Source organism: Lagenorhynchus albirostris, chromosome 6 (assembly GCF_949774975.1).
Source record: "Lagenorhynchus albirostris chromosome 6, mLagAlb1.1, whole genome shotgun sequence".
NCBI classification, from domain to species: domain Eukaryota; kingdom Metazoa; phylum Chordata; class Mammalia; order Artiodactyla; family Delphinidae; genus Lagenorhynchus; species Lagenorhynchus albirostris.
Window position 1 is genome coordinate 6,507,823 of NC_083100.1, and position 27,307 is coordinate 6,535,129.

General features: G+C 49.2%; 2 protein-coding genes across 7 annotated transcripts in view; both read right to left on the reverse strand.

The window, feature by feature from the left end:
• Positions 1 to 15,272, reverse strand: part of MROH2A (maestro heat like repeat family member 2A) — a 34,768-nt gene extending 19,496 nt beyond the window's left edge. Inside the window, 15 exon segments of the mRNA XM_060151571.1 lie at positions 914 to 969; positions 972 to 1,065; positions 1,850 to 1,969; positions 2,113 to 2,183; positions 3,956 to 4,069; positions 4,197 to 4,275; positions 4,505 to 4,597; positions 5,700 to 5,843; positions 6,345 to 6,481; positions 7,095 to 7,193; positions 10,455 to 10,617; positions 10,796 to 10,927; positions 14,571 to 14,752; positions 14,985 to 15,081; positions 15,267 to 15,272. Of these exon segments, the coding sequence (XP_060007554.1) occupies positions 914 to 969; positions 972 to 1,065; positions 1,850 to 1,969; positions 2,113 to 2,183; positions 3,956 to 4,069; positions 4,197 to 4,275; positions 4,505 to 4,597; positions 5,700 to 5,843; positions 6,345 to 6,481; positions 7,095 to 7,193; positions 10,455 to 10,617; positions 10,796 to 10,927; positions 14,571 to 14,752; positions 14,985 to 15,081; positions 15,267 to 15,272 (1,587 nt within the window).
• The window catches only part of LOC132521998 (UDP-glucuronosyltransferase 1A1-like), a 73,536-nt gene continuing 61,218 nt past the window's right edge, over positions 14,990 to 27,307 (reverse strand). For 4 of the 6 annotated variants that reach the window (XM_060151796.1, XM_060151791.1, XM_060151792.1 and 1 more), the window contains 4 exons: positions 27,169 to 27,300; positions 26,409 to 26,496; positions 25,901 to 26,120; positions 22,486 to 23,459 (listed from right to left, as the gene is read on the reverse strand). In XM_060151796.1, the coding sequence (XP_060007779.1) occupies positions 23,162 to 23,459; positions 25,901 to 26,120; positions 26,409 to 26,496; positions 27,169 to 27,300 (738 nt within the window). In that variant the 3' untranslated portion in view covers positions 22,486 to 23,161. Of the gene's footprint in view, positions 15,082 to 17,583; positions 17,665 to 22,485; positions 23,460 to 24,777; positions 25,215 to 25,900; positions 26,121 to 26,408; positions 26,497 to 27,168; positions 27,301 to 27,307 lie in introns of those variants that run through there. The other 2 variants (XM_060151794.1, XM_060151793.1) reach the window with 2 other exon arrangements.

Genomic DNA, 27,307 nt, shown 5'->3' on the forward strand with positions numbered 1-27,307 from the left:
AGCAGGTGCTGCCTGCCCGAACCCCTCCACGCTGTGCCTGAGGACAGCAAGGCCGGTCAGGGGACACCTTCACTGACCAGGGGCTCTGAGCCCTGTGCGTCACCACAGAGGCAGAATAAGTTACGGACATCAAATCGTTTTTGCTTTTAAGGCAGGAATGAACCCTGAGGACATTATGTTAAGTGAAATTAGCCAGTCACAAAAGGATGAACACTGTGTGATTCCAGTTATACCAGATACTTGGGGTGTCAAATTTATAGAGACAGGAAGCAGAAGGGCGGGGGCAGGGGCTGGGGAGGCGGAATGGGGAGCTGGTGTTAGGGGGACAGAGTTTCAGTTTAGGAAGACGAAGAGTGCTGAGATGAACGGTGGTGATAGTTGCACAACAGTTTGAACGTGCCTAACACCAGTGAACTGCATGCTTAAAAATGGTTATGATGGCAAATTTCACGTGATGTGTACTTTACCACAGTTTTCAAAACAATAATAATAAAGTCATTTCTCCTTTATTCTCTGTGTTTTCTCCTCCTTGCCTTTCCAAGAAAGTAGGCAGTCCCTTTGCATCTGTGAAGACAAGCCCATTCTTGTCCCTTATGAAAGGGCTTGGGTCAGGTGTCAGGGTGGAGGGCAGAGGTGAGGGAGGGAGTGCGAGGGGCTGGGAAGAGTGGGGGGCTTGTCACAAGCATCCCACCCAGCGCTCGCGGGAGGGCTGCTCCCCCCTCCCACTGCAGCAGAGAACAGCACAGATTGGGGCGATGGGCTTCCCAAATGCTGGGTGTCCGGTAGGACTCCTGGCTGTCTCCTGGGTGGGGCTGGCAGTGCCCAGATAACGATACAGAGCGACTCTCCGCCAGCCTGGCTCAAAGAGAGCATCCCCTGGGCACTGTGGGTCCATGGCGTCCCAGGGTTATACCTGGCAGCTGCTGGAGTAGTGGAGAATGATCTTAGCAGTGATGGGGTTGTCCACGTGGTTAGAAGCATCTGCGGGTGGCAGTACGAGGCCACGCAGCTGTACATCACCATGAGGGCACCCTTCACTGTCTCCCGCCTCCAGGGATGGTCCTTCTGTGAGGCCAATGAGAAGGGGAAGAACAAGTGTTGGCGGTGGGGGGGGGTCTGTTCCTTCATCTTTTTCCTGGGTGCCTGAAATGCTCGCTCATTTATTCATTCATTCAACACATCTTTATTGAGCACCTACTATATGCTACGTCCTGGCTGTACAGTAATGAGCAAGTCAGACCAGGGCCATGACCTCCCGTTAGCAGGGTGTTTGTGTGGAACCCCTAAACAGAGGCTGTTGTGTCCTCCTTCACCTGACAAGCGTCTACTCTGGGCCAGGGGTTCCTGTGTCGCTGGGGATCCAGTGGGAACAGAAAGTCTCAGCCGTGCTCTCCTGGGAGGAGGTGCTAGAGGCCACCCAACCCACCGTGGAAGGAGGGGCAGGGTTGCCCATGCTCTCCAGGCCTTGAGTAGAAGAAATCCAGGCCTCAGGTCCCACTCTGTGGAGAAGCCGAAGAAAAGCCTGGACACTCCCGATTCTCTCCTTCCAAACTACCAGACCCCCAGGGCAAGGGTCCGAGGTCAAGGCCAAAACCTTGGAGGCATCGGTGACTCCAGGTGGTTGCCCACTGGGGGCTCAGCCAGCCCAGGGCACTGTGCCCCGTGGCTGGGAGGGGCAGCCTCCAGAGGCTGGCCACTGGCTGCCTGGGTCCAACTCCCCACTCCACTTTGGTGAAGGAGACACAGAGGGCAATTTCTTACTGGGATCTAGTAAGAGCCTTGGCTGGGGGCTGAGAACACTGTTCCAAGAGGCCTCCGGAGACCTGATTATGGAGCAAGGGTGCCTCACCCGCCAAGCGCCGATCTGCCAGGACTGCTCCGACTCCTGGATCCTCTCAAAGTCGTGGAGCACGTTCAGCACCGTCTTCACCTGGCCCCGGACACACAGGCCAAAGCACAGAATCACACCCTGCAGGGAGACCCGGCCAGGCAGTGTAGGGTGGTGGGCCAGGTCACCGGGGAGGACCCCCCCCCATACACAAACACACACACACACAGGTAAACACACATGCATGCACACATGTACACACACCCGTGTACACGTGCACACACCATGTCCGCCGAGGGTCCAGACGGAAATGAGGTTGGGGTAGAAGGTGGCAGGTGTTCAGGCACCAAAGAATCTAAGAAAGAGTGGATCTATGTATACGCATAACAGATTCGTTTTGCTGTACACCTGAAATTAACACAACATTGCAAATCAACTACATCCCGATAAAAATTATAAAAAAGAAAAAAAGAAAGGGAGAATGTTACAATTTAAAGTTTTTATCTCCAAAATGGAAAACTTTTTTTCTAATTATAAAAATAGTATTTGTTGGGCTTCCCTGGTGGCACACTGGTTGAGAGTCCGCCTGCCGATGCAGGGGACATGGGTTCGTGCCCTGGTCTGGGAAGATCCCACATGCCACGGAGCGGCTGGGCCCGTGAGCCATGGCCGCTGAGCCTGCGCGTCCGGAACCTGTGCTCCACAACGGGAGAGGCCACAGCAGTGAGAGGCCCACGTACCGCAAAAAAAAAAAAAAAAAAAAAAAAAAAAAATAGTATTTGTTCATTGTAAAATCAAAATAAAAGATAACCACCCTTAACAGTTTAGGTGTATCCTTCTAAACTCATTTATGCATAAACACCTAGACTTCTTTCACATAACCGAGGTCACGCTATATATACTGTCTCATACTGTATTATTATACTTAATATATAAAAGGCAGCGTTTCCATGAAAAAGTGTGGATTGTATAATATTCCACATGTTGCTATACTATCATTAATTCCACAAATTCCTTATAGAAGAACATGTAGGTTGTTTTTAATGTTTGGCTTTTATGCCCAATGTTACAATGAACATCTTTATCCAGTTGCTTTTGGGCAATTTTTTCCTTCAGACAATTGACAAAATGTTAGATTTTTGAGCCCAAGTTTTGGGCCCTATCCAATTGAGAACCCAGAAAGGTTTAATCAATCTACACCCCCATCAATGAAGTATAGAAGCCTTGTTTCTTGTATTCTAGACCAGGGATTAGCAAAGTACAGCCCTAAGGCTAAATCCAGCCCAAAGCCTGTTTTTGTGGATAAAGTTTTATTGGAACACCACCACTCTCTGCAGTCTATACAGACCATGCTTTTGCTCTACAATGCAGTTGCATAATTGTCACAGACCATGTGGCCTGCAAAGCTGAAAATGTTTTTGTTATCTGGGCTTTTACAGAAAAATGGCTAGGCCAACACTAGTCATTATCTCTATCATCTCTGCCCATCAGATGGGTAAAAAGGGTCTCACTGTTGCTTAAATTTGCATTTCTTTAAGAAAGGGGCTTACTGGCAGCAGAAGGTGGTTCACGTACAGTTGCCCAGTTTGCGCACCGTGCAAGAGCACCCAGCTGAAGGACTGAACTGAAGCCACCCATGCTCTTCTCGAGTCATGCAAGACCACATGCTGCCAGTAGGGGGCACCTTGTTCAAATTCACGCAAAGGTGCTCTCTGAGCTGGTGCTGTTGGGGACAGTATTTCCCTTTATCAAGGCCAGGTTTAGGATTTGGGCTTAGGGATTTAGAATCAGGGGTTCAGACTAAGGTTCGGCACTGGGTCAACAGAGCTTTAGGGCTACGTCTATATGGTGTAACTAGGCTTTATATTCAGTCTTTGACTTAGCTTTGGGGGATTCAGGTAAACAGCCTGAAATTCAGACTCAGGTGGAAGCTGGGATTCGGGATTTAAGGAAAGGGGTGAGGGTGTGGAGGGTGGGCTATGTTCAAGTATAGAAAATGTGAAGCAACCCGGAGCTGTGATTTCTTGGCCCACCCAGTAGTGTCTATAAAAGAGGAAATGAAGGAGGTGCAGATGTGGCTGAGACCCATCGCCCCTAACCCCTGTCCCACTTCCTGCCCTCGCTCACCATGTGCGCTCACCGCTGCCCTAATCAGGGTCAGGGTCCCCACGCAGATGGCCTCCTTGCTCACCTCCATCTGGCTGAGGAAGAACTTCATCAGCTCCTTGGGGTAGGAGCGGGCTGCAGGGGGAAGGACCGCTTTAGTTGTGCCCCCTGAGCCAGAGCAGCGGGACGAGGCAGCCCCAGGCCCAGTGCTCAGAGGGGCCGGGACTCCCGTGGGCTCACAGCGGAGCTGGGGGAGCCTCACCAAGGGCTATGAAGCAGTGCACGACCTCCGTCAGGCTCTGGCTGCTGTACTGCCGCTGGGCGGGGGCCTTGGAGCTCACCTAGGGCGGGGTCACACGGGGAGGGTGGATGAGATCTCAGCCGGACAAGGGACGCAGCTGCAGGAGCACCACGGCCTCGCCCCCAGAGGGATATAGGAGACACGTGAGCGGGACGGGGGCCCCACCACCATCTCACCCTTCGCCCTGGTGGGCCATGCCACCTGCCGCGGCCCCCTTCCCATGGACCCACCCTGAGAAGGCCACGCCCAGCACAGCCTGCCAGCCTCACCTGGACATGCAGTTCCGTGAAGATGGTGTGCAGCTGCATTTGGGGGACACTGGTGTTAGTGGTCACTGACATTTCCAGGATCTGCCTCAAGACCTGCAAAAGGTGGGAAGTGGTGGCACGTGACCTTCTACCGACTCAGGGTCAAACTCCAGACCTTTGCTACTCTGTGTTTTCCGTCAACCGGAGGTATCAGCTTCCTCTGGGAGCTAGTTAGAAATGCCACCTCTCAGGCCCTGCCCAGACCTCTGAATCCAACTGTTTCAACCAGCCCCCGGTGATTCCCGTGCACGGTAAAGCTTGGGCAGGGCTGCACTAGGGCCACCAAGCGTGACATTCAAGGCCTTCTTCCCCTTTCTCTCCTAGTCACTGGGAGGTGAAGCCCATCTTTAGACCGAATGATCTACACATGGCTCCCCAAACCCATCCCATTCATTTCTGCTCCCAGCTCTCACAGCGAAGAGCCTCGCCTCGTCTGTACATGAGTGACACCTTGCACAATCTACACCAGCCCAGGTCGCGCCTCCACTCAGAACCTTGCAAAGGCTCCATCTCACAGGAGTTCAAGGCTGGCAGGGGTCGAATGGTGTTCCCGCCAGAATTTGTGTCCACCCAGAACCTCAGAATGTGGCCTCCCTTGGAAATAGGGTACTTGTAATTAGTTAAGGACCTCGAGATGAGATCATCCTGAATTTAGGGTGGGCCTTAAATACAATGACTGGTGTCCTTACGAGGAGTGGAGAGGACACAGAGAGACACAGAGAAGATGGCCATGTGAAGATGGAGGAGGAGGTTGCCGTGATGCAGTGCCTGGGGCCACCAGAAGCTGGAAGGTGCAAGATTCTCCCCTAGAGCCTTCAGAAGGAGCACAGCCTGCCAAGACCTTGATTTCGGACTTCTGGCCTCCAGAACAATGAGAGAATAAATTTCTGTTGTTTTAATCCACCCACCTCATGGTTCTTTGTTACAGCAGTCCTAAGAAACTGACACAAAGGCCATGACCTTACTGTGGCCTCCAAAACCCTTTGGGATCTCATCCTTTCCACCTGGAATGGCAGCATTCATTTCTTGGAAATCCTACAGGTGCCAGGCCCCATGGCTCTATCTCCCACCCAGATGACACTTCCCACCCGGTACACTTGGAACACCCGGGACACTCAAGCCTCCAGCCCAGGCCGCTGCCCACTCGGCCCCTCACCTGTGTGATGAAGAGTGCCTCCAGGTGGGCCTGGTACTCTGCCAGCAACAGGGCGATGTAGTCGTACACCTGCTCACGCACGTTGTCGCTGGGCAGGATGAGGTTCAGCATAGGCTTCAGGGACTTGGTGAGCCCCAGCTTCACCTACCACAGAAGCGGGGTCTCCAGACCCCTGGGCCCAGGACTCAGCAAGGCCCAGTGATGTCAGCCCCATCCACAAGATAGAGGGGACCTTGGAAGTAGAGTCCAGGCCTCCCCCGGGCCCCAGAGGTGGGCAGTGAACCCAGACTTTCCCCCAAGTCCTGGCTCTGTCACTTAGGTAACTGGGCAGACACTTGACCTCTCTATGCCTCACTTTCCTCAGCTGTAAAACAATCCCATGGCACAGAGTTGGCATGGAAATCGCTCCCGTAGGTAAACCATTCGGAAAGCGCCTGGCAGGCATGCGAAAGGGACCCTCATCCAGCACCTCCAGGGACCTTTATCAAGCCGCCTTCTGAGGCTCCAGGCCCACGTGGCTCCTCCATTAATCAGCTCCCCATCTCCCTGGACCACGCGGTATCTCAGCCCCACCAGCACCGCAGGCTGGGGAGCTGTGACCCAGGGACCATGCGGGCCCCCCACCCCCGAGCAGGGCAGTCTCACCTCGGGGTTGTTGTCCCTAAGCCACACGGTCACAAAATAGCGATACACAGCAAACTGCTCCTCAGTCATCACGGGGTACACACTGTCCTCTAGGTGCCTCAGGTGAAACTGCATGGTCTTGCAGAAGGTCTCCATGGCTGTCCGTGGGGATGTGCAGTGATCCCAGAGGGGCAGGAAGAAGGACAAAGTCTCCCCAGGCCACCTTCTCAGGAGGGAGCCCTTATGCACTTCCATAACTAGCAGGTCACTGAGATGGCCAGACACTGCTAGAAAAATCTTCTTCTGCGTCCCTCCCTCTCTGCCCTTCCAACTCCCTCAGAGGCCCCTAATGTTTATCCTGCATGTCTGTGTGTGAAAGACTCCCCAGAGGGGGTAGAGCGTGCAGGTGTGACTCGGCACCGGCCCTTGATGCCCATGTGCCGAGGTCAAGGCCGGGGCCTGGAATAAACCTCTTTTTACTCACATCCTGGGGATTCCACTGCAGAGGGTGGCAAACACATTTTGCCCTAATTTTCTCAGGTATTGGGGATTTGGGTCCACAGAAACATTAAGTTATCAAAACCTGGGGCAATGTGATCAGATATAAATGGCATCAAAGACCTGCCCAAGTCAAGCCGAACCTGGAAACGTGTCCCCGGTCGCACCCTCCTGTGAATCCCATCACCCTTCCATCTCTACCTGTTTACTCCACCTCCCCAGCCCCCAGCACCCCGACTGGGCCGGACCTGCGGGCCCAGGTGGGATAGGTACCACTGCAGGTCACCTGGCGCATCTTGGCTTCATTGGCGAGCCTCAGCATGGTGAATATGGTAGCCAGGGTGATGCCCACGTATGGCATGAACTCCAACACTGTGGGGCACGGGCAGAGGTCACGAGGAGTCAGGGCAGGAGAGTCAGCAGAGAGGACAGCCCCGCCAGCTGCACCTCCAGCCCCGGCGCAGAGCCAGGGGGCCGCTTTGTGCGGGCTGGGCCACAGGGGAGAGTGGGAGGCAGGGGAGGTAAGAAGAGATGGAAGCCGGTGAAGGGGGAAGGAAGTAGGAAAGAGAGGAGGAGGGGAGAGAGGTGGAGGAGGAGGAAGAGGAGAAGGAAGAGGAGGGAGAGGAGGGGGAGGAGGAGGGGGGAGGAGGGAGAGGAGGAGGGGGAAGGAGGGGGAGGAGGGGAGGAGGGAGAGGAGGGGGAGGAGGGGAGGAGGGAGAGGAGGGGGAGGAAGAGGGGGAGGAGAAGGAGGAGGAGAAGGAGGAGGGGGAGGAGGAGGGGGTGGAGGGGGAGGAGGGGGAGGAGGAGGGGAGGAGGGGGAGGAGGAGGGGAGGAGGGGGAGGAGGAGGGGGAGAAGGGAAGAAAGGAGGTAAAGAGGAAGTGGAGGAGGGGGAGGAGGAAGGGAAGGAGGAGGAGGAGGGGAGGAGGAGGAGGGGAGGAGGAGGAGGGGGAGGAGGAAAAGGGGGAGAAGGGGAGGGGGGAGGGGGAGGAAGGGGAGGAGGGGGAGGAGGAGGGAGGAGGGGGAGGAGGGGGGAGGAGGGGGAGGAGGGGGGGAGGAGGGGGAGAAGGGGGAGGAGGAGGAGGAGGGGAGGAGGGAGAGGAGGGGAGGAGGGAGAGGAGGGGAGGAGGAGGGGGAGGGGGAGGGGGAGGGGAGAAGGGGGAGGAGGAGGAGGAGGGGAGGAGGGAGAGGAGGGGAGGAGGAGGGGGAGGGGGAGGAGGAGGGGGAGGAGGGGGGAGGAGGGGGAGGAGGGGGGGAGGAGGGGGAGAAGGGGGAGGAGGAGGAGGAGGGGAGGAGGGAGAGGAGGGGAGGAGGGAGAGGAGGGGAGGAGGGAGAGGAGGGGAGGAGGGAGAGGAGGGGAGGAGGAGGGGGAGGGGGAGGAGGAGGGGGAGAAGGGGGAGGAGGAGGAGGAGGGGAGGAGGGAGAGGAGGGGAGGGGGAGGAGGAGGGGGAGGAGGAAGAGGAGGGGAGGAGGAGGGGGAGGGGGAGGAGGGGGAGGGGAAGGAGGAGCAGGGGGAGGAGGAGCATGGGGAGGCAGGGAAGGGGGAGAGGAGGCAGAGTGTGGGCTCTTCCATCCTCTGACCCCTCTGGGTGTCCCACAGACGTTCTGGGATGAAGAACCAGAGGCTGTGAGTGAGAAAGTGAAAAGGCAACAGGCATCAGGAGAAAGCAGAGAAAGAAGGGAAACTGCAGTGGGAGGGGGAGAGAGAAAGAGGAGCGGTGACAGACCACACTCGCCTCCAGCCCCGCTCCCACTAGCTCCCCTTTCAGATCCCTCGCCTGCTGGACCCCATTTCTGCCCCTCTCCTGGCTCTGGCATCAGCCCACACACACGCCCCGCCCGCCCTGCCCCCAGAGCCCCTCCAGCCACGATCTCATTTCTTTCCCCGCCTGCCTTCCCTGCCTCTGCCCCCATCCTTTGCCTGCCCCCCTCTCGACCAGCCTCCGTCCCCAGGAAGCCACCGCCTCCAGCCTCATCTTCCCAGGCGCCCCAGGAGGATGGGCCACGACTGGCCCCTGGGCCCTTCCTGAGTCCTTCTCCTTCTCGCAGGCTCCACGACACCACACTGCCCTCAGTTTGCTCCTAGATCTTCTGGTTCAGTCCCCCCTGAGCCTCCTCAGGTCCGGGGTTCCTCAGGGCTAGGTGCTGGCCCTCTTCTCTCCTCCCTGTACTTTCACCCCCTTGGTGACAACAACTCTGGACACCACGTACACTCGAGGCCCCCTGCCCTCTGCACTCTGCTTCCCGCTTAATGACCTTGATGACCTCTCCACCTGGACATCTCTCAAGGGATGCACTCAATCCACGCAAAAGAAATTCATCTGAGCCCTAAGTTCTCTCTCCCCCAGTGCTTCCGGTCTCAGGAAATGAACACACTATACATGCAGCTGTTCAAACCTGAAACCTGAGTGTCATTCTTGGGTCCACCTGTTCCTTTGTCTCTCACACGCACTCCATCGGCAAGTCCGCTGACCAGAACCTCATCGACTACTCACGTCTGTCCTCCACTTGCCGAATGAGTCCCAGCCTGAGCGACAGACACCTCACAGTTACACACCCCCCACCCCCTCTCCGTCCACACCACAGCAAGAATGGGCTTCCTGGGGGGCTTCCCAGGTGGCGCAGTGGTTGAGAGTCTGCCTGCCGATGCAGGGGACGCGGGTTCATGCCCTGATCCGGGAAGATCCCACATGCCGCGGAGCAGCTGGGCCTGTGAGCCATGGCCGCTGAGCCTGCGCGTCCGGAGCCTGTGCTCCACAATGGGAGAGGCCATAGCAATGACAGTCCCGTGTACCAGAAAAAAAAAAAAAAAGAAGAAGAAGAATGGGCTTCCTGGAAGTTTCATCAGGCAACTCTGCAGCTTAAAATCCCTCAATAGCTTCCTAGTGCCTTTAAATAGAGTCCAGACTCTTCGCCACGCCCACTAGGCCCTGCCTAACTCTCCAAGCTCATTTTACACCCATCACCCCCCTCTCTCTAGCTCCGGGCATAGTGACCTCTCAGTTCTTCAGAGAAACCAAGCTTTCTCATGCCACAGGGCCTTTGCACGTTCAGTGCAGGATGGCTCCCTCATCTACTTCTTCACACAGATAATCATCATCTGAGTCTTCCGGTCACAGTTGAAGCATTGCCTCCTTAATGAGGGCCTCACAGAGATGAGGTCCTCTTGCCCTCATCCTGATCTCAAAAAGCCCCCTGGCTGTCCTCTTCATAACTGCCATCTCATATTATGATTATCTGTTTTCCTGTTTACTGGTTCACGGTGTCTTACTCAACCTGTGGCCCAGCACCCACCCCAAGGCCTGCATGGAGCAAGCACTCAGCACATGTTCGTGGAATGGAAAGGGAGGGAGGGAAGCAGAAAGTGAGAGAACGGGGCCAGAGAGGGAGAGAGGAGAGAGAGATTTCAAAGAGAAGGGATGACAGGAATAAAGACACAGAAATGAGAGGCGGAAACACAGAGAGAGAATCTTGGCGGCTGAGAGGGACAGAGAGACACACAGAGATGAAAAGGAGGAATGCCAGAGAAAGGTAATAAGAAATGCAAGGGGGTGGGGGCAGAGACAAAGGCAGAGGTCCGGCAGGAACACGGGATGGTCTTAAAGGGGCTGGGGCTGAGGCCCCACGGGCCCTACCATTGCCATTGGCCAGCTTCGCCAGGGTGACGATGACAAATTCTTCGGCGAGGTTTAGGGGTCTGAGGTGGTGCTGTAGCTCATAAACAACCAGGCTGAAGTGGTTTCGGGACAGGGCCACCAAGGTGTCGCTGGCCGCCTCTGCCCTCACGTAACCCTCCACCTCCAGGGGACGGGAGAGGGATGTGTGGCGTCACCACCTGCTCCAGCCCTGCTGGGCTCCCTTGGGCTTGCTCAGCGTACTCCTGCCCCAAGAGGTAACCGGACAAGGGCCTCGGGCATCCCAGGCCGCACCTACCAAGGCCCAGCCCCTGGGTCGGTGGGAGGCAGGGCTCTACTACCTGCAGCATCTCCCTCATCTCCTTGGAGGCGATGGTGACCAGCCTCTGGACGCAGCACTCCTCCAGCTCCCCCTGCTGCTGGGGAACCTCCTGCAGGACGCTGTAGATGTTGACTTTGCCCTGAGTGGAAATCTGGGGAACGAGTATGGCGGGTGGGAAGGTCCTGGACGGGGCAGTAGAGGCTGCGAGGGACCCGGCCCTGCCAGAGCACACGAAGTCACACGTCCTCCCTCCTATGGGTCCTCCTCCCAAACAGTGCGAGATTATGATTTATAATAAGAAATTTATATTTGGTCTTCATCAGTTTCTGGCGCAAAGCCCCTAAAATCTTTGGAATTTCCTAAGTGATGAGAGTGACAAAGGTGTCTTTTGTTATATTGAGATGATTTTTGGTCCACACCTAAGGATGGGGACTGGTTGGCAGGAGAACCAATCATCTGATTAGAGGATTGGAACTTTCATTCCCACCCACTTGACCTCCGGGGAGAAGAGAGAGGCTTTGGAAGTGGAATCGATCGCCAATGGCCAGTGATTTCATCAACCATGCCTAGATAATGAAGCCTCCATAAAAACCCAAAAGGGCAAGGTTCGGAGAGCTTCTAGACTGGTGAACAAACAGAGGTTTGGCAGGAGTGGCGTGCCCAGAGAGGCCCTGGAAACTTCGCGCCCTTTCCCAAACCCTCACCCTCTATGTCTCTTCCATCTGGTTGGTCCTGAGTTATATCCTGTTAAAATAAACTAGTATCTAGTAGGTAAAATGTTTCTCTGAGTTCTGTGAGCCACTCTCATAAATTAATTGAACCCAAGGAGGAGGTCATGGGAACCTCCAAACCATAGCCAGTTGGCCAAACTTACGATTGGCATCTGAAGCAGGGGCGGGGGTGGGGTCATCTTATGGGACTGAGCCCTTAACCTCTGGGATCTGACACTATCTCCAGGTAGACAGTGTCAGAATTGAGTTAAATTGTAGCACACCTAGCTGGTGTCAGAGAATTATTTGGTGGTGGGGGGAACACCCACACATTGGATTTGGATGCAGAATTATCATTGCCTCATCCGGTCGATGACCCCACCATCCTGAAACTGCCTAAGACTCTGACCCCGATTCCGCCATCTCTCACGCCACCCGCTCCCTTCCTCCCATCAGGCTCATGCAACTGGCCCTGTCAGTGTGGCCTGCAAATCTGTCCTCTCTCCACTGTTTTCAGCCCAGCATACTCAGCTAGGCAGGTGTCAAATGGTCAGCACACAGGGTCCTCCACAGATTTGGCACTGACCCTCTTGCAAGTCCAAGAGGACATCATCTATTTTGCTTCTTAGATAGCTCTTGTCACAAGGGCGGACTCCTCTCCACGGGGACTGTTACCTGCAAAACGCTCTGGGAAGATGGCCCCCTCCCCTGGCTGGTAAGGAGGTCACTTACCAACAGTCAAGACCTTAGCAAATTTGGGGACCTCAAGAGAAGAGGAAGTCAATGAAATTTATATGTTCTATGAATGACATCCAGTACAGAGAGTCTTGGCCTTTCTTTCCCAGTCTCGATATAGCAAGTAATAGACGCTTGTAAACTCCAGTGAGAGATTCCTCATGAAAACTCCTGGACCGAAGAGAACCGTGTGGCCTTCGCTGCCTAGTCCGATGGCCCTTGTTTTCTCAACCTCTTCATTTTTTTTCTTTTTTATTGTCCCCTAAGGAGCCTTCTTAAGCGTTTTTTCCTAATTGCCCCCCACCATGAAAATGTAATACCACAAAGATATAATATAGCTGAGTATACATATCTGTGCTTTGTACATCAAAAACTAAAACACCCTTCGCACACGCCAACCCCCGCCCCCACTGCCGCAAGAACCAATTTTACCTGCTTTGGAGCAGTATCACCCCGTTGAGAATTCACGCTCTAGATTTTCAAGGCAAACTCAAGGAAGCCTAGATGTGTAGTTAACACTGTTGCTGCAGATATGTAAACAGCCAGGCAAATTATAATACGCCCAGCCTAATTTCTGCGATCGAAATTAATCTTTGGAGAATATTTACGGGCGCAGAGAAAAATTGTCAAAGACTTGGGAAGTGGCATAAAACAGGCATGGGTGGCTTCCCAGAGGCGGGCTTGGTGCTGTCTGGCTGCCCCTGCAGGATCATCCGGCCTGTGGGAGTGTGTGCCTTTGATCGCCTGTGATAGTCTAGGCTATGCTACGTCTCCACGGAGATAGAAGGTAAGTGTTAGGAAACTGACGCTGAAAATGATTCCTGTTCGTGACAACGCAAAGGAATTTTGTCTGGTAAAGAATGTAAATCTCTATAAGTAAAACTGTCATTTTAACAGATTTTAACATCTTACTGGTTCCTTCACTAATTAAAGAATAACTAAAATCTCGAACACAGGTCAAGTTACAAAATATGCCTACTTGTTTATCATCTGTTTATTGCCACTGATCATTTATCATGGCCTGGGTATTAACCATGGTTTTTAAAATTTTCTATATTTCCTGATGCTTTGACTTCTTGGGGCCTTGTGGGCCCTGGAGAGACTGCCCAGGGTTAGTCAATTCCTAGAGATGGCAAACAGCTCACCCACTCACGAGCAAGCTTGTCAAATACAAGCAAGCCATCCAGGCTCCTCGTACCGGCCACCTTTTCTCTAAGGCTCTCACGCTCTGGACCACTATACACCTGCTCTAATCACCCCAGGGCCAGGCACCAGACGACTCAGGGCGGCCCCTACACCCCAGACCTCACTGAAATTATCCACACTAGCCAATCCGACGTCTGCTCATCCTGCCTCACCGGATCTTCCCCTACAGAAGCCACAATAAATGCTCCTGCGTACATTTCCCCCTTGCTCCCTCTGCCTCCTGCCTGACTCTGGTTCTTCCTTGTGGGCCTGCATGGCATGGCGTGCCCCTGCCTCTTGGGATCTGTGAGTAACAGACCATCTTTTCAAGGGCAATCATCTCCTGAGCTGTTGGTCTCACTATACCTGAATAATAATAAAACCTATGTTTAAAAAGACTTTTGCAAATTCTTTGCCTATGCTCCTGGACCCCGACCTCCCTCAAGGCTGCCACGTATCTTCTTTCTATAAAATAAAACTTGCTATTAAGAATTCCTATAAGGACCTGCTCTGCTACCCACTCTCAAATGCTCAAGAATAGTCTAAAATTCAACAGCTCTCCAAGTGTGGTCCCCAGACCAGCAACAGTGTCACCTGGGACCTTGCTAGAAATGCTGATTCTTGGGCTTCACCCCGTACCTACTGAATCAGAAACTCTCACGCTGGGCCCCAGAAATCTGAAGTTTTAACAAGTCCTCAGGGGATACCGATGCTCTGGTCCAAACTCTACCCTGTCATACAAAGCCCACCATGATCTTGGTTACATTTTCCATCACCCCCATCAGCATCCTCTACCCCAGCCTCTGCCCCAGTAAACAGCCTGCCCACTGGCCAAGCACCCCTGCACCCTGCATCTGGTGTGTCTCTGTTCCCCCACATCTACCTGCTTCACCCCTGCTCAACATCTTTGCAACTCAGCTCACCTGCTCTAGAACGGTGACTCCCAAACCCACTGCGTCAGAATACTGAGGAGCTTTGAACACCTGTGAGTGGCCCAGGCCCCACTTGGGCCTCAAGGGCTGAGACCCTCATAGTCTGGTCATTATCTGTACCCCAGAACCTAGCCTACATCCACAACAATCAGTAAATGTGTGCTGAGCAGCGGACGGACACGCAAACAGGTGGCCAGGCTCAGAGGAACGGCTGAGGGAGAGGAGGTCCTACCTCTGGTACCTGCAGGCAGCGGGTGAGAGCGCCCATCACCACAGAGGGCTCAGTGGCGGCCCTCTCCCTGATGATCACTGAGGCCAGCATCTTCCGCATGTCAGGACCTGCCCCGGCAGCGTCCGTTTTGGTTGACTCGCTGGCCATGATGTTGAGGAGGTTTGTGACTTGTTGGAAGGTACCTGAGACAAAGGTGGCACAGGTGTGATGCTGAGATGACCATTACAGGGCTTGTTCCTTGTGATCTGGTCTCCCTGATACCTGCACAGCTCTAGCTCTGCCTGGGGCATGATTGGGCAGGGACCTTCCTATCCACTGTACAGATGGAGAAACTGAGATCTTGACCAAGACTTGCCCTCCAGGAGTTAGTGGCCGAAATGAGGCAGGAGTGCAGGGAGGGGGTGGCTTTCTTACCACTGTCGTCTGGTTCCAGAGGTTCCAGGTCCTCTGTCTCCTCTGACACGTCCTCATTTGACTCTGTTGATGCTTCTGCCAATCTCTTCCTCAAGCTCTTTTGAGATAATAAGATTTGTAAAATACATGGTGTGTCATCCCACCATAAGACGACCCCCCACGAGTCACACCCTGCATAACCCCCTCCCCTAGAGTGTGGGAGGAACCCATGACTTGGTTAGACCCATATTCTAGCCAACAGAATATGGCAAAAGCAATGGGAACCTCCCATGATGCGATCACCACCATGATTACATTATGTCATATAAGACTACATCTTAGCAGACTGGAGAGAGATTCTCATGCTGGCCTTGAAAAGTAAACAGTGGTGATATAAACTGCCTATGGAGGGGGCCATGTCACAAGGAACTGAGGGCCTCAGTCTTACAACTACAAGGAACTGGATTCTGCCAACAGCCACATGAGCTTGGAAGAGGACCAAGCTCCAGAAAGGACGCAGCCCAGACAACATCTTGAGTGCAGCCTGTGAAACCCTAAATAAATGACCCCGCTAAGCTAAGCCTAGACTCCTGACCACGCAAACTGTGGCATAATAAACAGGTGTCATTTTAAGCCACTACCTTTAGGTAATTTGTCACACAGTGATCGATAGCTACACTTGGTTAGGAAGGGCCTTTCCTCCCTCTTTTCTGGACACTGAAAACTAACGATTAATGAGAAACGCCTCTCGGTAGGTCTCATCGCTCCTCTCAAGGGGCTCTCTCAACATCGGCAGCTTCTCAAGGGCTGACAAACACCAACACAGACATCAACACTGAGGGATAAAAGCTCCCAGATCCTTTTTCCTCCTGTCCCAAGTTCCTCAAACTCCATCCCAGGGCCCTTCACCATCCTGTGTTCCCTTCCTCCTGGGAATCCTTTAAGGAACAAGTCTGGGACCTAAACACTGACCTTTTCTCAGAGTTCTCTCCTGGATGGAACAAAAATACACCACAAGAAAAAGCTCCATTCTCTGCCTGATACACATCAATGGTAACGTGGACAATGGCAGGTTGGGTTGACAAAGGAGTGAGACCTTCGGGCTCCTCAGTCATAACTCAGACAGGGAACAGGTCCCCTGACAGGGTGGGAGGGTTTCACTAGAATCATCACCGTTGGGTCCCAGACCCTTGGAACTCTCAGATCCAACTGTCTCCCTGAGCTCTGAACCCAGGGCTTTGAGGAGTGCACAGGGCGCTGGGATTTAAAAAACCCACATTATTTTGTTAATCAACATTTCTGTCACCCATATGTGGGGTGAGGTATGGTGGCCTGTTTGGGGAAAGGAAATAGAGGGGGGGGATTCACAGCCAAGTCCCCTGGGGATGTAGTGATAGGAGCCCAGGGTGGGGAGGTGTGATCTGGGCAGCTGGAGGAGATGGGGGTGACAGAGAGGTCCTGAGAAGAGGATTTCTCTTCCCCAAGGACTGGACAGCTTGCGGGATGGAGCAGTGTGGCCCTACTGACAGCCACTACATTTAGGTAATTTGCCACACAGTGATCGATAGCTACACTTGGTTAGGAAGGGCCTTTTCTCCCTCTCTTCTGGACACTGAAAACTAATGATTTATGAGAGATCCCCCTCGGCAGGTCTCATCGCTCCTCTCAAGGGGCTCTCTCGACATCAGCAACTTCTTAAGGGCTGACAAACATCAACACAGATGTCAACACTGAGGGATAAAAGCTCCCAGATCCTTTATTATTACATATATGGTGAGTGTAAGCTGCACCATGCAGCTAAGCTTGGCTCTCCATGTTGTGGTGGATACAGAGGTGGGTAGGACACATCATTGCCCTCTGAGAGTCTGAAGACACAACACATGAAGGATTGCGGACTCAGAGCCAGAAGTGAATGTATCAGTTAGCCGTTGCTGTGTAACAAACTACCTCAAAAATTTAATGACTGAAAACAACAGTTTATTATTGTTCACAAGGCTATGGGTCAGCCAGGTGGTTCCGTTGATCTGGGCTGTGTCCAGTCAAGCATAACTGGAGTCACTCATGCCTCTGTGGTAGCCAGTGGGTTAGATGAGGGTTGGCTAGTCTAAGGTGGCCTCACACACATGCCTAGCAGTTGGCTTCCTATTGGCTGAAGTGACTAGGGTGATCAGGAACCATGTCTCCCATCATGCAACAGGGCTGGCCCAGGTTGTTCTCAGAGCATCTGGGCAGGTTTCCAGGAGAACGGGCAGACACACCAAGGCGTCTCAGGGCCTAGACTTGAACTGTACCTTTCACCTCTGCCACCTTCTAACAGCCAAGGGAGGTCACAGGCCAGTCTGGCCTCAAGGGGTGGGGATATAGATTTCCCTCTTGATAGGAAGAGCTGCAATGTGATGTTGTGAAGAACATGGCTATCAGAAGGGGTGGAGGAAGGGGTCCTTTTCTATTATTATTACATATATGGTGAGTGTAAGCCGTGGCCAAAAGTGAGGTGCCCCAAACACGTTATCTAGAGAGGATGCTAAGAGGATGAGATCCAGGAGAATGAAGTGGGTTCTGCTTGGTTTTCCAAATGAAAATAGTTTTTTTCTGAGTATGACAGTAATATAGGACTCACATACAATGCACTCATAAACTCAGCCACTCTTAGTGCTGTCACTCAACTGAGCGGCCCACATCTGCTTCTATGGGAACCAACCTGAAAAAAAGAAAACACGGTATTCGTAGAAACCTGTGAGCTTAAGTGCATGGAAGGGCCTGTAAGAAAGTGGAAAAAATGGAAATAGAGTATGTATACAGTGAACACATTTGGGGGCACCTTACCGGCTCACAAGGCTCCCACTTCCCTGACCCCCAGAGTCACAGTTACGGGGTCCTGGCGGCCGCGTTTTTCTGTCTATAATCCCTCCCCTACCACTCCTGATTGGACAAGGAGTGGACACGTGATCCAGCTGGGCCAATCAGGTTCTTTCTAACAGGAATTCGGAACTCTGGGCAAGAGAGAATGCCGTCAGTCCCCTGTGGGGTCTTGGGGATGACGGTTCCCGGGAATGAGGAGCAGGGAAGGCCGAGAGGAGAGGGAGCCCTAAAGCCGGCGCCCAGAGCATGCAGGGACGGGAGGGGGCCAGAGAGGCTCCACTCAGCTCAGCTCCTCTGGAGGCTTGGCCGTGAGCCTCTCACCCTTAGGAAGCACGTCTCCTTACAAAATGACCTCTTTTGTTGCTTAAGATATCCCAAGTTGGGTTCTCTTACTTGTAAACAAGAGGGTCTAAAAACTCGGAACACGGGGCTTCCCTGGTGGCGCAGTGGTTGAGAGTCCGCCTGCCGATGCAGGGGACGCGGGTTCGTTCCCAGGTCTGGGAAGATCCCACATGCCGTAGAGCGGCTGGGCCCGTGAGCCATGGCCACTGAGCCTGCGCGTCTGGAGCCTGTGCTCCGCAACGGCAGAAGCCGCAGCAGTGAGAGGCCCGTGTACCGCAAAAAAAAAAAAAAAAAAAAAAAAACAACTAGGAACACAGAGGTGCACAGGAGCATCAACTGGGGGAGGTCAGAGCAGCTCGGGGTCCCTGGGGGTTGGGGGGTGAGGGGTGGAGTAGCAGGGAGGCGTGGGCAGTGAGGCCGGGAGGTGGTCCCTGGGTCGACCGGGAAGGACCTTGAAGGAGGGGGGACATAGTCCACGAATCAACATGGGGCTCAGAGGTGTGGGATGGAACTGGTGTGAATGGCTTGTGTTCCAAAAGCCACCTAGGGAAGGAATAAATTGGGCTGGGGTCAGGAGAAATCCTAGCTAGCCATGACCCCAGTCTTCCAATTTGAAGCCCACACATTTGAAAGTTCTACATGTAACACAAAGCAAAAAACAAACCAACAAACAAAGGTGTGGACAAAATTAAAGAACAAGTGGAAGAAAAAAATGCACGTGACAGGAGAGTATTTTCAGTGATTCTGTAAGCACTCAACAAAGCATCAGGGGCTTCCCTCGTGGCTCGGGGGTTAAGAATCCGCCTGCCAATGCAGGGGACGCGGTTCGAGCCCCAGTCCGGGAAGATCCCACATGCCGCAGAGCAACTAAGCCCATGCGCCACAACTACTGAGCCTGCGCTCTAAAGCCCGTGCTCCACAAGAAGAGAAGCCTCCACAATAAGAAGACCGTGCCTCACCGCAACAAAGAGTAGCCGCCTCTCGCCGCCACTAGAGAAAGCCCACGCACAGCAGCGAAGACCCAAAGCAGCCTAAATAAATTTATTTAAAAAATAAAAATAAAGGGAAGGAAAACAAGAAAAAAGTTTTAAAAAAATCATCAGGGTAATACACCCCACAGGAAAACAGGCAAAGGATACTCTCCAAAAACGAAAGGCAAATGGCTCATGAGCTTGAAAAAAAAAAATTCAACCTTTAATAATAATAACAGGCAATTAAAAACAAAATCCCACTTTTGCCTGTGAAACTGATAACTTTCTTTTTTCAAGATAGTACTTTATACTATCTTGAAAAGATAGATAGTACTCTATGCTACTCTATACTATTTTTCAAGATAGCACTTTATACTATCTTGAAAAGATAGACAGTACTCTATGCTACTCTATACTATTTTTCAAGATAGCACTTTATACTATCTTGAAAAGATAGACAGTACTCTATGCTACTCTATACTATTTTTCAAGATAGCACTTTATACTATCTTGAAAAGATAGACAGTACTCTATGCTACTCTATACTATTTTTCAAGATAGCACTTTATACTATCTTGAAAAGATAGACAGTACTCTATGCTACTCTATACTATTTTTCAAGATAGCACTTTATACTATCTTGAAAAGATAGACAGTACTCTATGCTACTCTATACTATTTTTCAAGATAGCACTTTATACTATCTTGAAAAGATAGACAGTACTCTATGCTACTCTATACTATTTTTCAAGATAGCACTTTATACTATCTTGAAAAGATAGACAGTACTCTATGCTACTCTATACTATTTTTCAAGATAGCACTTTATACTATCTTGAAAAGATAGACAGTACTCTATGCTACTCTATACTATTTTTCAAGATAGCACTTTATACTATCTTGAAAAGATAGACAGTACTCTATGCTACTCTATACTATTTTCCAAGATAGCACTTTATACTATCTTGAAAAGATAGACAGTACTCTATGCTACTCTATACTATTTTTCAAGATAGCACTTTATACTATCTTGAAAAGATAGACAGTACTCTATGCTACTCTATACTATTTTTCAAGATAGCACTTTATACTATCTTGAAAAGATAGACAGTACTCTATGCTACTCTATACTATTTTTCAAGATAGCACTTTATACTATCTTGAAAAGATAGACAGTACTCTATGCTACTCTATACTATTTTTCAAGATAGCACTTTATACTATCTTGAAAAGATAGACAGTACTCTATGCTACTCTATACTATTTTTCAAGATAGCACTTTATACTATCTTGAAAAGATAGACAGTACTCTATGCTACTCTATACTATTTTTCAAGATAGCACTTTATACTATCTTGAAAAGATAGACAGTACTCTATGCTACTCTATACTATTTTTCAAGATAGCACTTTATACTATCTTGAAAAGATAGACAGTACTCTATGCTACTCTATACTATTTTTCAAGATAGCACTTTATACTATCTTGAAAAGATAGACAGTACTCTATGCTACTCTATACTATTTTTCAAGATAGCACTTTATACTATCTTGAAAAGATAGACAGTACTCTATGCTACTCTATACTATTTTTCAAGATAGCACTTTATACTATCTTGAAAAGATAGACAGTACTCTATGCTACTCTATACTATTTTTCAAGATAGCACTTTATACTATCTTGAAAAGATAGACAGTACTCTATGCTACTCTATACTATTTTTCAAGATAGCACTTTATACTATCTTGAAAAGATAGACAGTACTCTATGCTACTCTATACTATTTTTCAAGATAGCACTTTATACTATCTTGAAAAGATAGACAGTACTCTATGCTACTCTATACTATTTTTCAAGATAGCACTTTATACTATCTTGAAAAGATAGACAGTACTCTATGCTACTCTATACTATTTTTCAAGATAGCACTTTATACTATCTTGAAAAGATAGACAGTACTCTATGCTACTCTATACTATTTTTCAAGATAGCACTTTATACTATCTTGAAAAGATAGACAGTACTCTATGCTACTCTATACTATTTTTCAAGATAGCACTTTATACTATCTTGAAAAGATAGATAGTACTCTATGCTATCTTCTCACACTGAAGGGAGTGTGAGAACCTGGCTCCTTCATCGATTGAACCTCTCTGGCACAGTTTGGGAATATCGCAAACCATTTGCCCAAGGTAACCGTGCATCAGTGCCCCACCCAGGTCCCTGCGTTCTTATCTCTTAGTGCACAGGGCCTGACCTCCAACACCACACCTGCATTTCTCTCCAGTGGGATCTCTCTGGGTTTTAAAGCCCTCCTTGCCTGCTCTTGTGGCCGACTGGAAGCGCAGGGAAATTAATACCACCTGGGAGCAGCCAATCACCGAAAGGGGCAAGTGCTCAGATCCCCAAGGGCCTTGCCCCTCCGGTCTGGGTAAGTCTGGCATGTTTTCTGCACTGGCTCCCAGTGTCAACCAGCAGGATTCAGTTCCCACTGCCCACAGAGAGCTGCCTTCTTGGTGGTCATCACTCCCCATCCCGCTCTCCACTCCCCTTCAGGGTTTCCTTCACTTCCCAGATAAACTCCTTGCCTGTGGATCCTCACCTCAAAGGAACCAAAACAAGGACTTCCCTGGTGGCGCAGTGGTTGAGAGTCCGCCTGCTGATGCAGGGGACACGGGTTCGTGCCCCGGTCCAGGAGGATCCCACATGCCGCGGAGCGGCTGGGCCCGTGAGCCATGGCCGCTGGGCCTGCACGTTCGGAGCCTGTGCTCCGCAACGGGAGAGGCCACAGCAGTGAGAGGCCCGTGTACCACAAAAAAAAAAAAAAAAAAAAAAAAAAAGGAACCGAAACAGACAACCATTGATTTGTTGTAAGGCATTTTCCCATGGAAATAGTCATGAATATGTACAAAGACTTAGCTACTAGGATATTCGGTGAAGTCTTTTTTCTCAAAGAAAATAAAAGTGAATACACCAGGAAGTAGTGGTTAAATAAATCCTGGTATATTCATGCAATAGAATATTCCTTGGCCACTTAAAACACATTAAATATTATACAAAGACCTGGAGAGAACATTCACAATAGGATGAAGTGAAGGAAGAATGTTAGAAAACACTAGATATATTTGGTATCTTTGCAATATTTTATAACTATATACATTTGCCAAAATATTTACTAACTGTGGTTACTTGCAGGGAACATGAGTAATGGTGAATTTAATTTCCTTGTGTGTGTACACCTCTATAGTTTTGAAATTTTCTGTCAGAATCATGCATTACTTTTGTAGTTAGAACATGTAGTTTAACAATAAATAAATGCAACACCCATGAAGAGACCACCTAATAAATATAATTTATACGAATTTATTAATATGTTTTTAGTTATTACATCAGAGAAAATATACTTGCCAGTCTCTATAATTTAGGCTTTTGTCAAACTCAGATCCATTTGGCTCAAGCAATGACTATCTGCTCAGGCATATCACCCATCAATTTTATACATCATTCGTTCCCCCCAAAGTCAGAAATCTATACCGTTCATTCATATCATATCAAGTACAAGGAATAAATGTTTCCTTACTTAAATGCACAAAGTGACATCTGGGAAGCATGAGCATAATTTAGAACCAGGCATTATTGGTAAAGGAATCTATCACAACCACCTACAGATGCCAGAAGTTGAGGTTACAACTCATCCGGGGGTGAGGGGGGAGCGGTGGTGGGAAGCGGTGGCTCCCAAACAGGCCCCATTTCTGAGTAGGTAAAGTACTGCAGATTGAAGGAGGGACCTATCCAACCCTCTTTGCAAGTGATTTGAAAGATGACACGTGTAGTCCAGATTAAAGATACTGGAGGGAGCAGAAAAGATATTTAAATATCTCTACCTATATGTGTGACTAATGTTTAGATCATTTTTATTTTTTAAGACACACTCTGGGGTGTTATTTTCTGGCAAAGTATTTCTTGAATAAGCATAACATGAATTTAACCTGTGACTCTTTTTGCAAGTTTCCAACCCAGTTCTCAGTGTGCCTTGGATTTATGAGATTTCTTCACTCGCTCTTTTTTCCCGAAGCATTTCCGGAAGGCAAAGGCACAGCCCTTAAAGGTGACGAAGATGACTGTCAGTACGACCGCCAGGAGGAAGCCGATCACATCCAAAGAGTAGTACTGGTACCAGGTGAGGTCATGTGCCGCAGGGCGCAGGTGTGGCGCCCCCTTGTGCCTCATCACAAACTCCACCCAGAATACAGCCAGGTCTAGAGGCTCCATGGGGCGGTCCTTGTGAAGGCTAGAGAGGCGCATGATGTTTTCCTTATAGCTGAACACACAAAGACAGTTATGTGAATGTCTGGAACACCAACAGTAGGGAACCATCCTCTCTCTATGCTTGCTTCCAGTTAGGAACGCTACCAGATTTTCCAAACTTGGCAGTTTCTATTGTAACCAGAAAAGAAAACACACACTAAATATAAGGAAGAAAGAAAGAAAGAAAGAAAGAAAGAGAGAGAGAGAGAGAGAGAGAGGGAGGGAGGGAGGGAGGGAGGGAGGGAGGGAGGGAGGGAGGGAGGAAGGGAGGAAGGAAGGGAGAAGGGAGGGAGGGAGGGAGGGAGGGAGGGAGGGAGGAAGGAAAGAAAAAAGAAAGAAAGAAAGAAGGAAAGAAAGGAAGGGAGCAAGGAAGAAAGAAAACTGTAAGTTAAAATTATAATTTTAAATTATTTGAAACTTGCTTCCTACTTTTCTTCTTTTCTTTTTAGTGATATCTTTGTAGGCAGTTGATCATACTTTTTTGGTAACAAGATAAAGAAATAAAGGAAAAGGTCATCTCAGAAATTATTAATGATTTCCCATTCAGTGAGATTGTAAACGATCACTTCTAGCCAAAGTAAAAGCCATTTTTAAGTGCCATCTCCAAGACAGTGCTATACTTTCAATTCAACTGTCAAAACACCAAACCTCCAAGTGCTAACTTTTGCATGAGGCAGTGTCTTTGCAGCCCGTTAAAGAAAAATGGATTCCTGTTTATTTTGGACTGTGTTGATAGCTGAGTCAGAATATCCAAATCCAAAATGGGTTACGTACTTCAACCCTTAGTACGGATGCACTAAAAGAGGAAGGAGAAGGAGGACGACGAGAAGGACAAGAAGAAGGCAAAGGGAAAGAAAAGAGAGAAGAACTTGAAAAGTGAGGCGCTTATTCAGGAGCAGTTATGATCATTGCTTTTCTTGACTATGTCCATCATTTTATTTGGATACATTATTATAATGTACTATTAATATTTGGCCATAAATTGTTAAACATCTTCCTTGTATATAAATCTTCTCTTATAAAATAGATTTTCTTGGACTTTCATTCATTCATTCAATATTTATTGAGCACCTGATATGGCCTGGTTGTATACTCTGATGCTGGAAATTTTTCCACTTTTTTTAATTTTATGTAGGTCCAGTCCCAGCTTAGAGTGTTGGGAACATGGAGATTCACAATCGGAGATGGCTCAGAAATGAAGAGATGAAGTTAGTTAGTAACTTAAGCTGACCGATCAGTGTTTTTTGGGTTTTTTTAATGATAATGTACCAGAGAATTTCTACCAAGTCATTTTTAGGTTACAAGTAGTTGTCCATACCACTGAATGAAAGGTCAAAATTACATCACTAATATGAGCCTCAAGAATGAGTTTCCAGCATCTGGAAAGAAATCGGGCTTTAATTGTGCTATGTGAGCAGACATGCTGGGCTGCAGGAGCCGATGCCGATGCCGACATGCTGGGCTGCGGGAGCCAGTCGGAATGATGGATAAGAACCACAGCAACTGCTCTGGGAAGGTTGTTACTGACACTGTGAGCACTTTACCCTGGGGTTATGCAGACAATTCTTTTTATTCACAGGCATCACACACATGCGAGCACCATCGTTTCTAGCACGTTTTCCTTGTCCAGGCTCGGCGTCCCCCTGTGTAGTGTGTCCTCCCATCTGAACACACTCCAGTCTTTTCACATCTGTCCTCCTTCAAAGTGTCCCCCTGTGTAGTGTGTCCTCCCATCTGAACACACTCCAGTCTTTTCACATCTGTCCTCCTTCAAAATGAAGCAAGTATGGGTGAAGGCTCCTGACACTGTCATAGATCCGTACACACATGCATGTGCACACGCACATACATGATTGATCATTGGATGAAGTCCACTGCTGGCAATCACTTCTTCTCAAGGTTTTGATCGGCCTATCACTTGTAACAATACAATAAAGTTCGTGCACAGATAATTTGATCTGGTGGCTTTTTGCCTTTTGAATTTGAACAAATTTGACTTTGCTTTTATTATAAGCCTTTGTCATATCACATGACACACACACACACACACACACACACACACACATTAATAAACCCCACGGACAAAATTTCTCACAGGTTTCAGCACTCGGAAAAGCTTTACCTTTAAGCACCTGGTTTGTTTTTATCTTACGGACACTATGTTTCTTGTAATGGAATACTTCTCTCTTTACAGGAACTTATAGATCAGACATCTATTATATTGACATTTTTTTTTAATTGGAGTTTTAAGTATACCAGGGGAAATAATATTTAAGATCACTTCTGTGATAAATTCCCTAGGAATTAAAGCATCTGTTTCTAAAAGGAATAATAATAACCCCAAATCTTCTTGCTTATAAATTAGATCTTGATGTATTTGTTTTCACATCTGAAGATTTACTGTGAAGCGATGGCCAAAATATAAGTAGTATGCCTTGGTAGCTTCTCTCTTACCTTTTGTCACTGATGACAGTTTTCAGGGCATTTTCTAAATCTTTTGAACTCATTTCCAGGATGTCCAAGGTTACTCCGGCCCCTCGGGTCTCCATGCGCTTTGCATTGTCCATCTGATCACCAAACAAGGGCATCATCACCATCGGAACACCATTACATATTCCTTCATAAACACCGTGGGAGCCGGAATGTGTGATAAAGGCCCGAGTCTTTGGGTGACCTGAGAAGCAAAACAGGGAGAGATGCCAGCAGTCAAGCCACTGAGTTTCACAACCTGACATCGTCTAGGTTCTGAAAGCACTCTCAGGACCCAGTGCCATCCACACGTGGCCCTTGCAGAAACGTGCAGAAGAAAATGTGAGTTGAGATGTCCTACTGGGTAAAAAGCAACATGAGATACATTGGCCATAATATTTTCCGGCTAAACAGTTCTTTAGAATAGCCCTGCCTGAGCCACTTTCTTAATTTAACCTTGGTTTGACCTACACATCAAATCCTCCCCACGTACCAAGCAGATCATTTTGGGGCAGCCACTTGACAAGTTTTGTATTCTTCGCAAGATTCGGCGGTGGAGTCCCAGTGTACCGCCACAGGACCTTGCAGAAGCAAAAACAAAAAAAAAACAAAGTTTAGGAACATAATATGATTTTTAAAACAAAGCAAGACATCTGCTATAGTAGCTAGAAAGTGGAGTCTCTCTGAATGAATATAACCTTGGCAAGGGTGGGAGGTATAGTGACTAAGACGGCTTCTGGGGATGGGTAACATTCTGTGTCTTGTTCCAGAGGCTTGATTCCACGGGTATTTTCACTTTGTGAACTTGTGAACATTCATCAAGCTGTACATTTACGATTTTTGCACTTCTCTGCACTTCAAGGGAAAGTTTACTTAACAAAATGAGTGGGCATAGAACTATTAAAGCAGAAATATAAGAAACAAATCCAGGGTTCTAAGCAAGAGCTTTTTGGAGAAATATTCTTATGCAATATGAAGAAACACTATCCTGCCCATTTTATTTTTAAAAATAAATTCTAATATACTTTTGAGTCACTTAGAGAGAAAGAGACCTCCTCGTGAAGTGGATCATGTTTTAACAGAGTAGTTGAGGGTGAAATTGCAAAAAAAGAACAGCTTTGGATTAATAATTGGGAAGTGGCAGGGAAACCCAAGCCTAAAGCCCAACTCATAGAATTAATTTAGGTACTGAAAGCCTGGGGTTAGAACTCTTGTGAAGACAGATTTAAAAAAATCACGTAGAATCTTCTTACTGTCTGAGGTATTTTGCCCAAAGCATCAGCAATTTCCGTAGCTTTCTGCTCCGGAATCTCTGAGACCATTGAGCCCAGAGAGAAGACCACAATTCCATGTTCTCCAGAAGCATTTACATAGGCTTCAAATTCCTAGGAC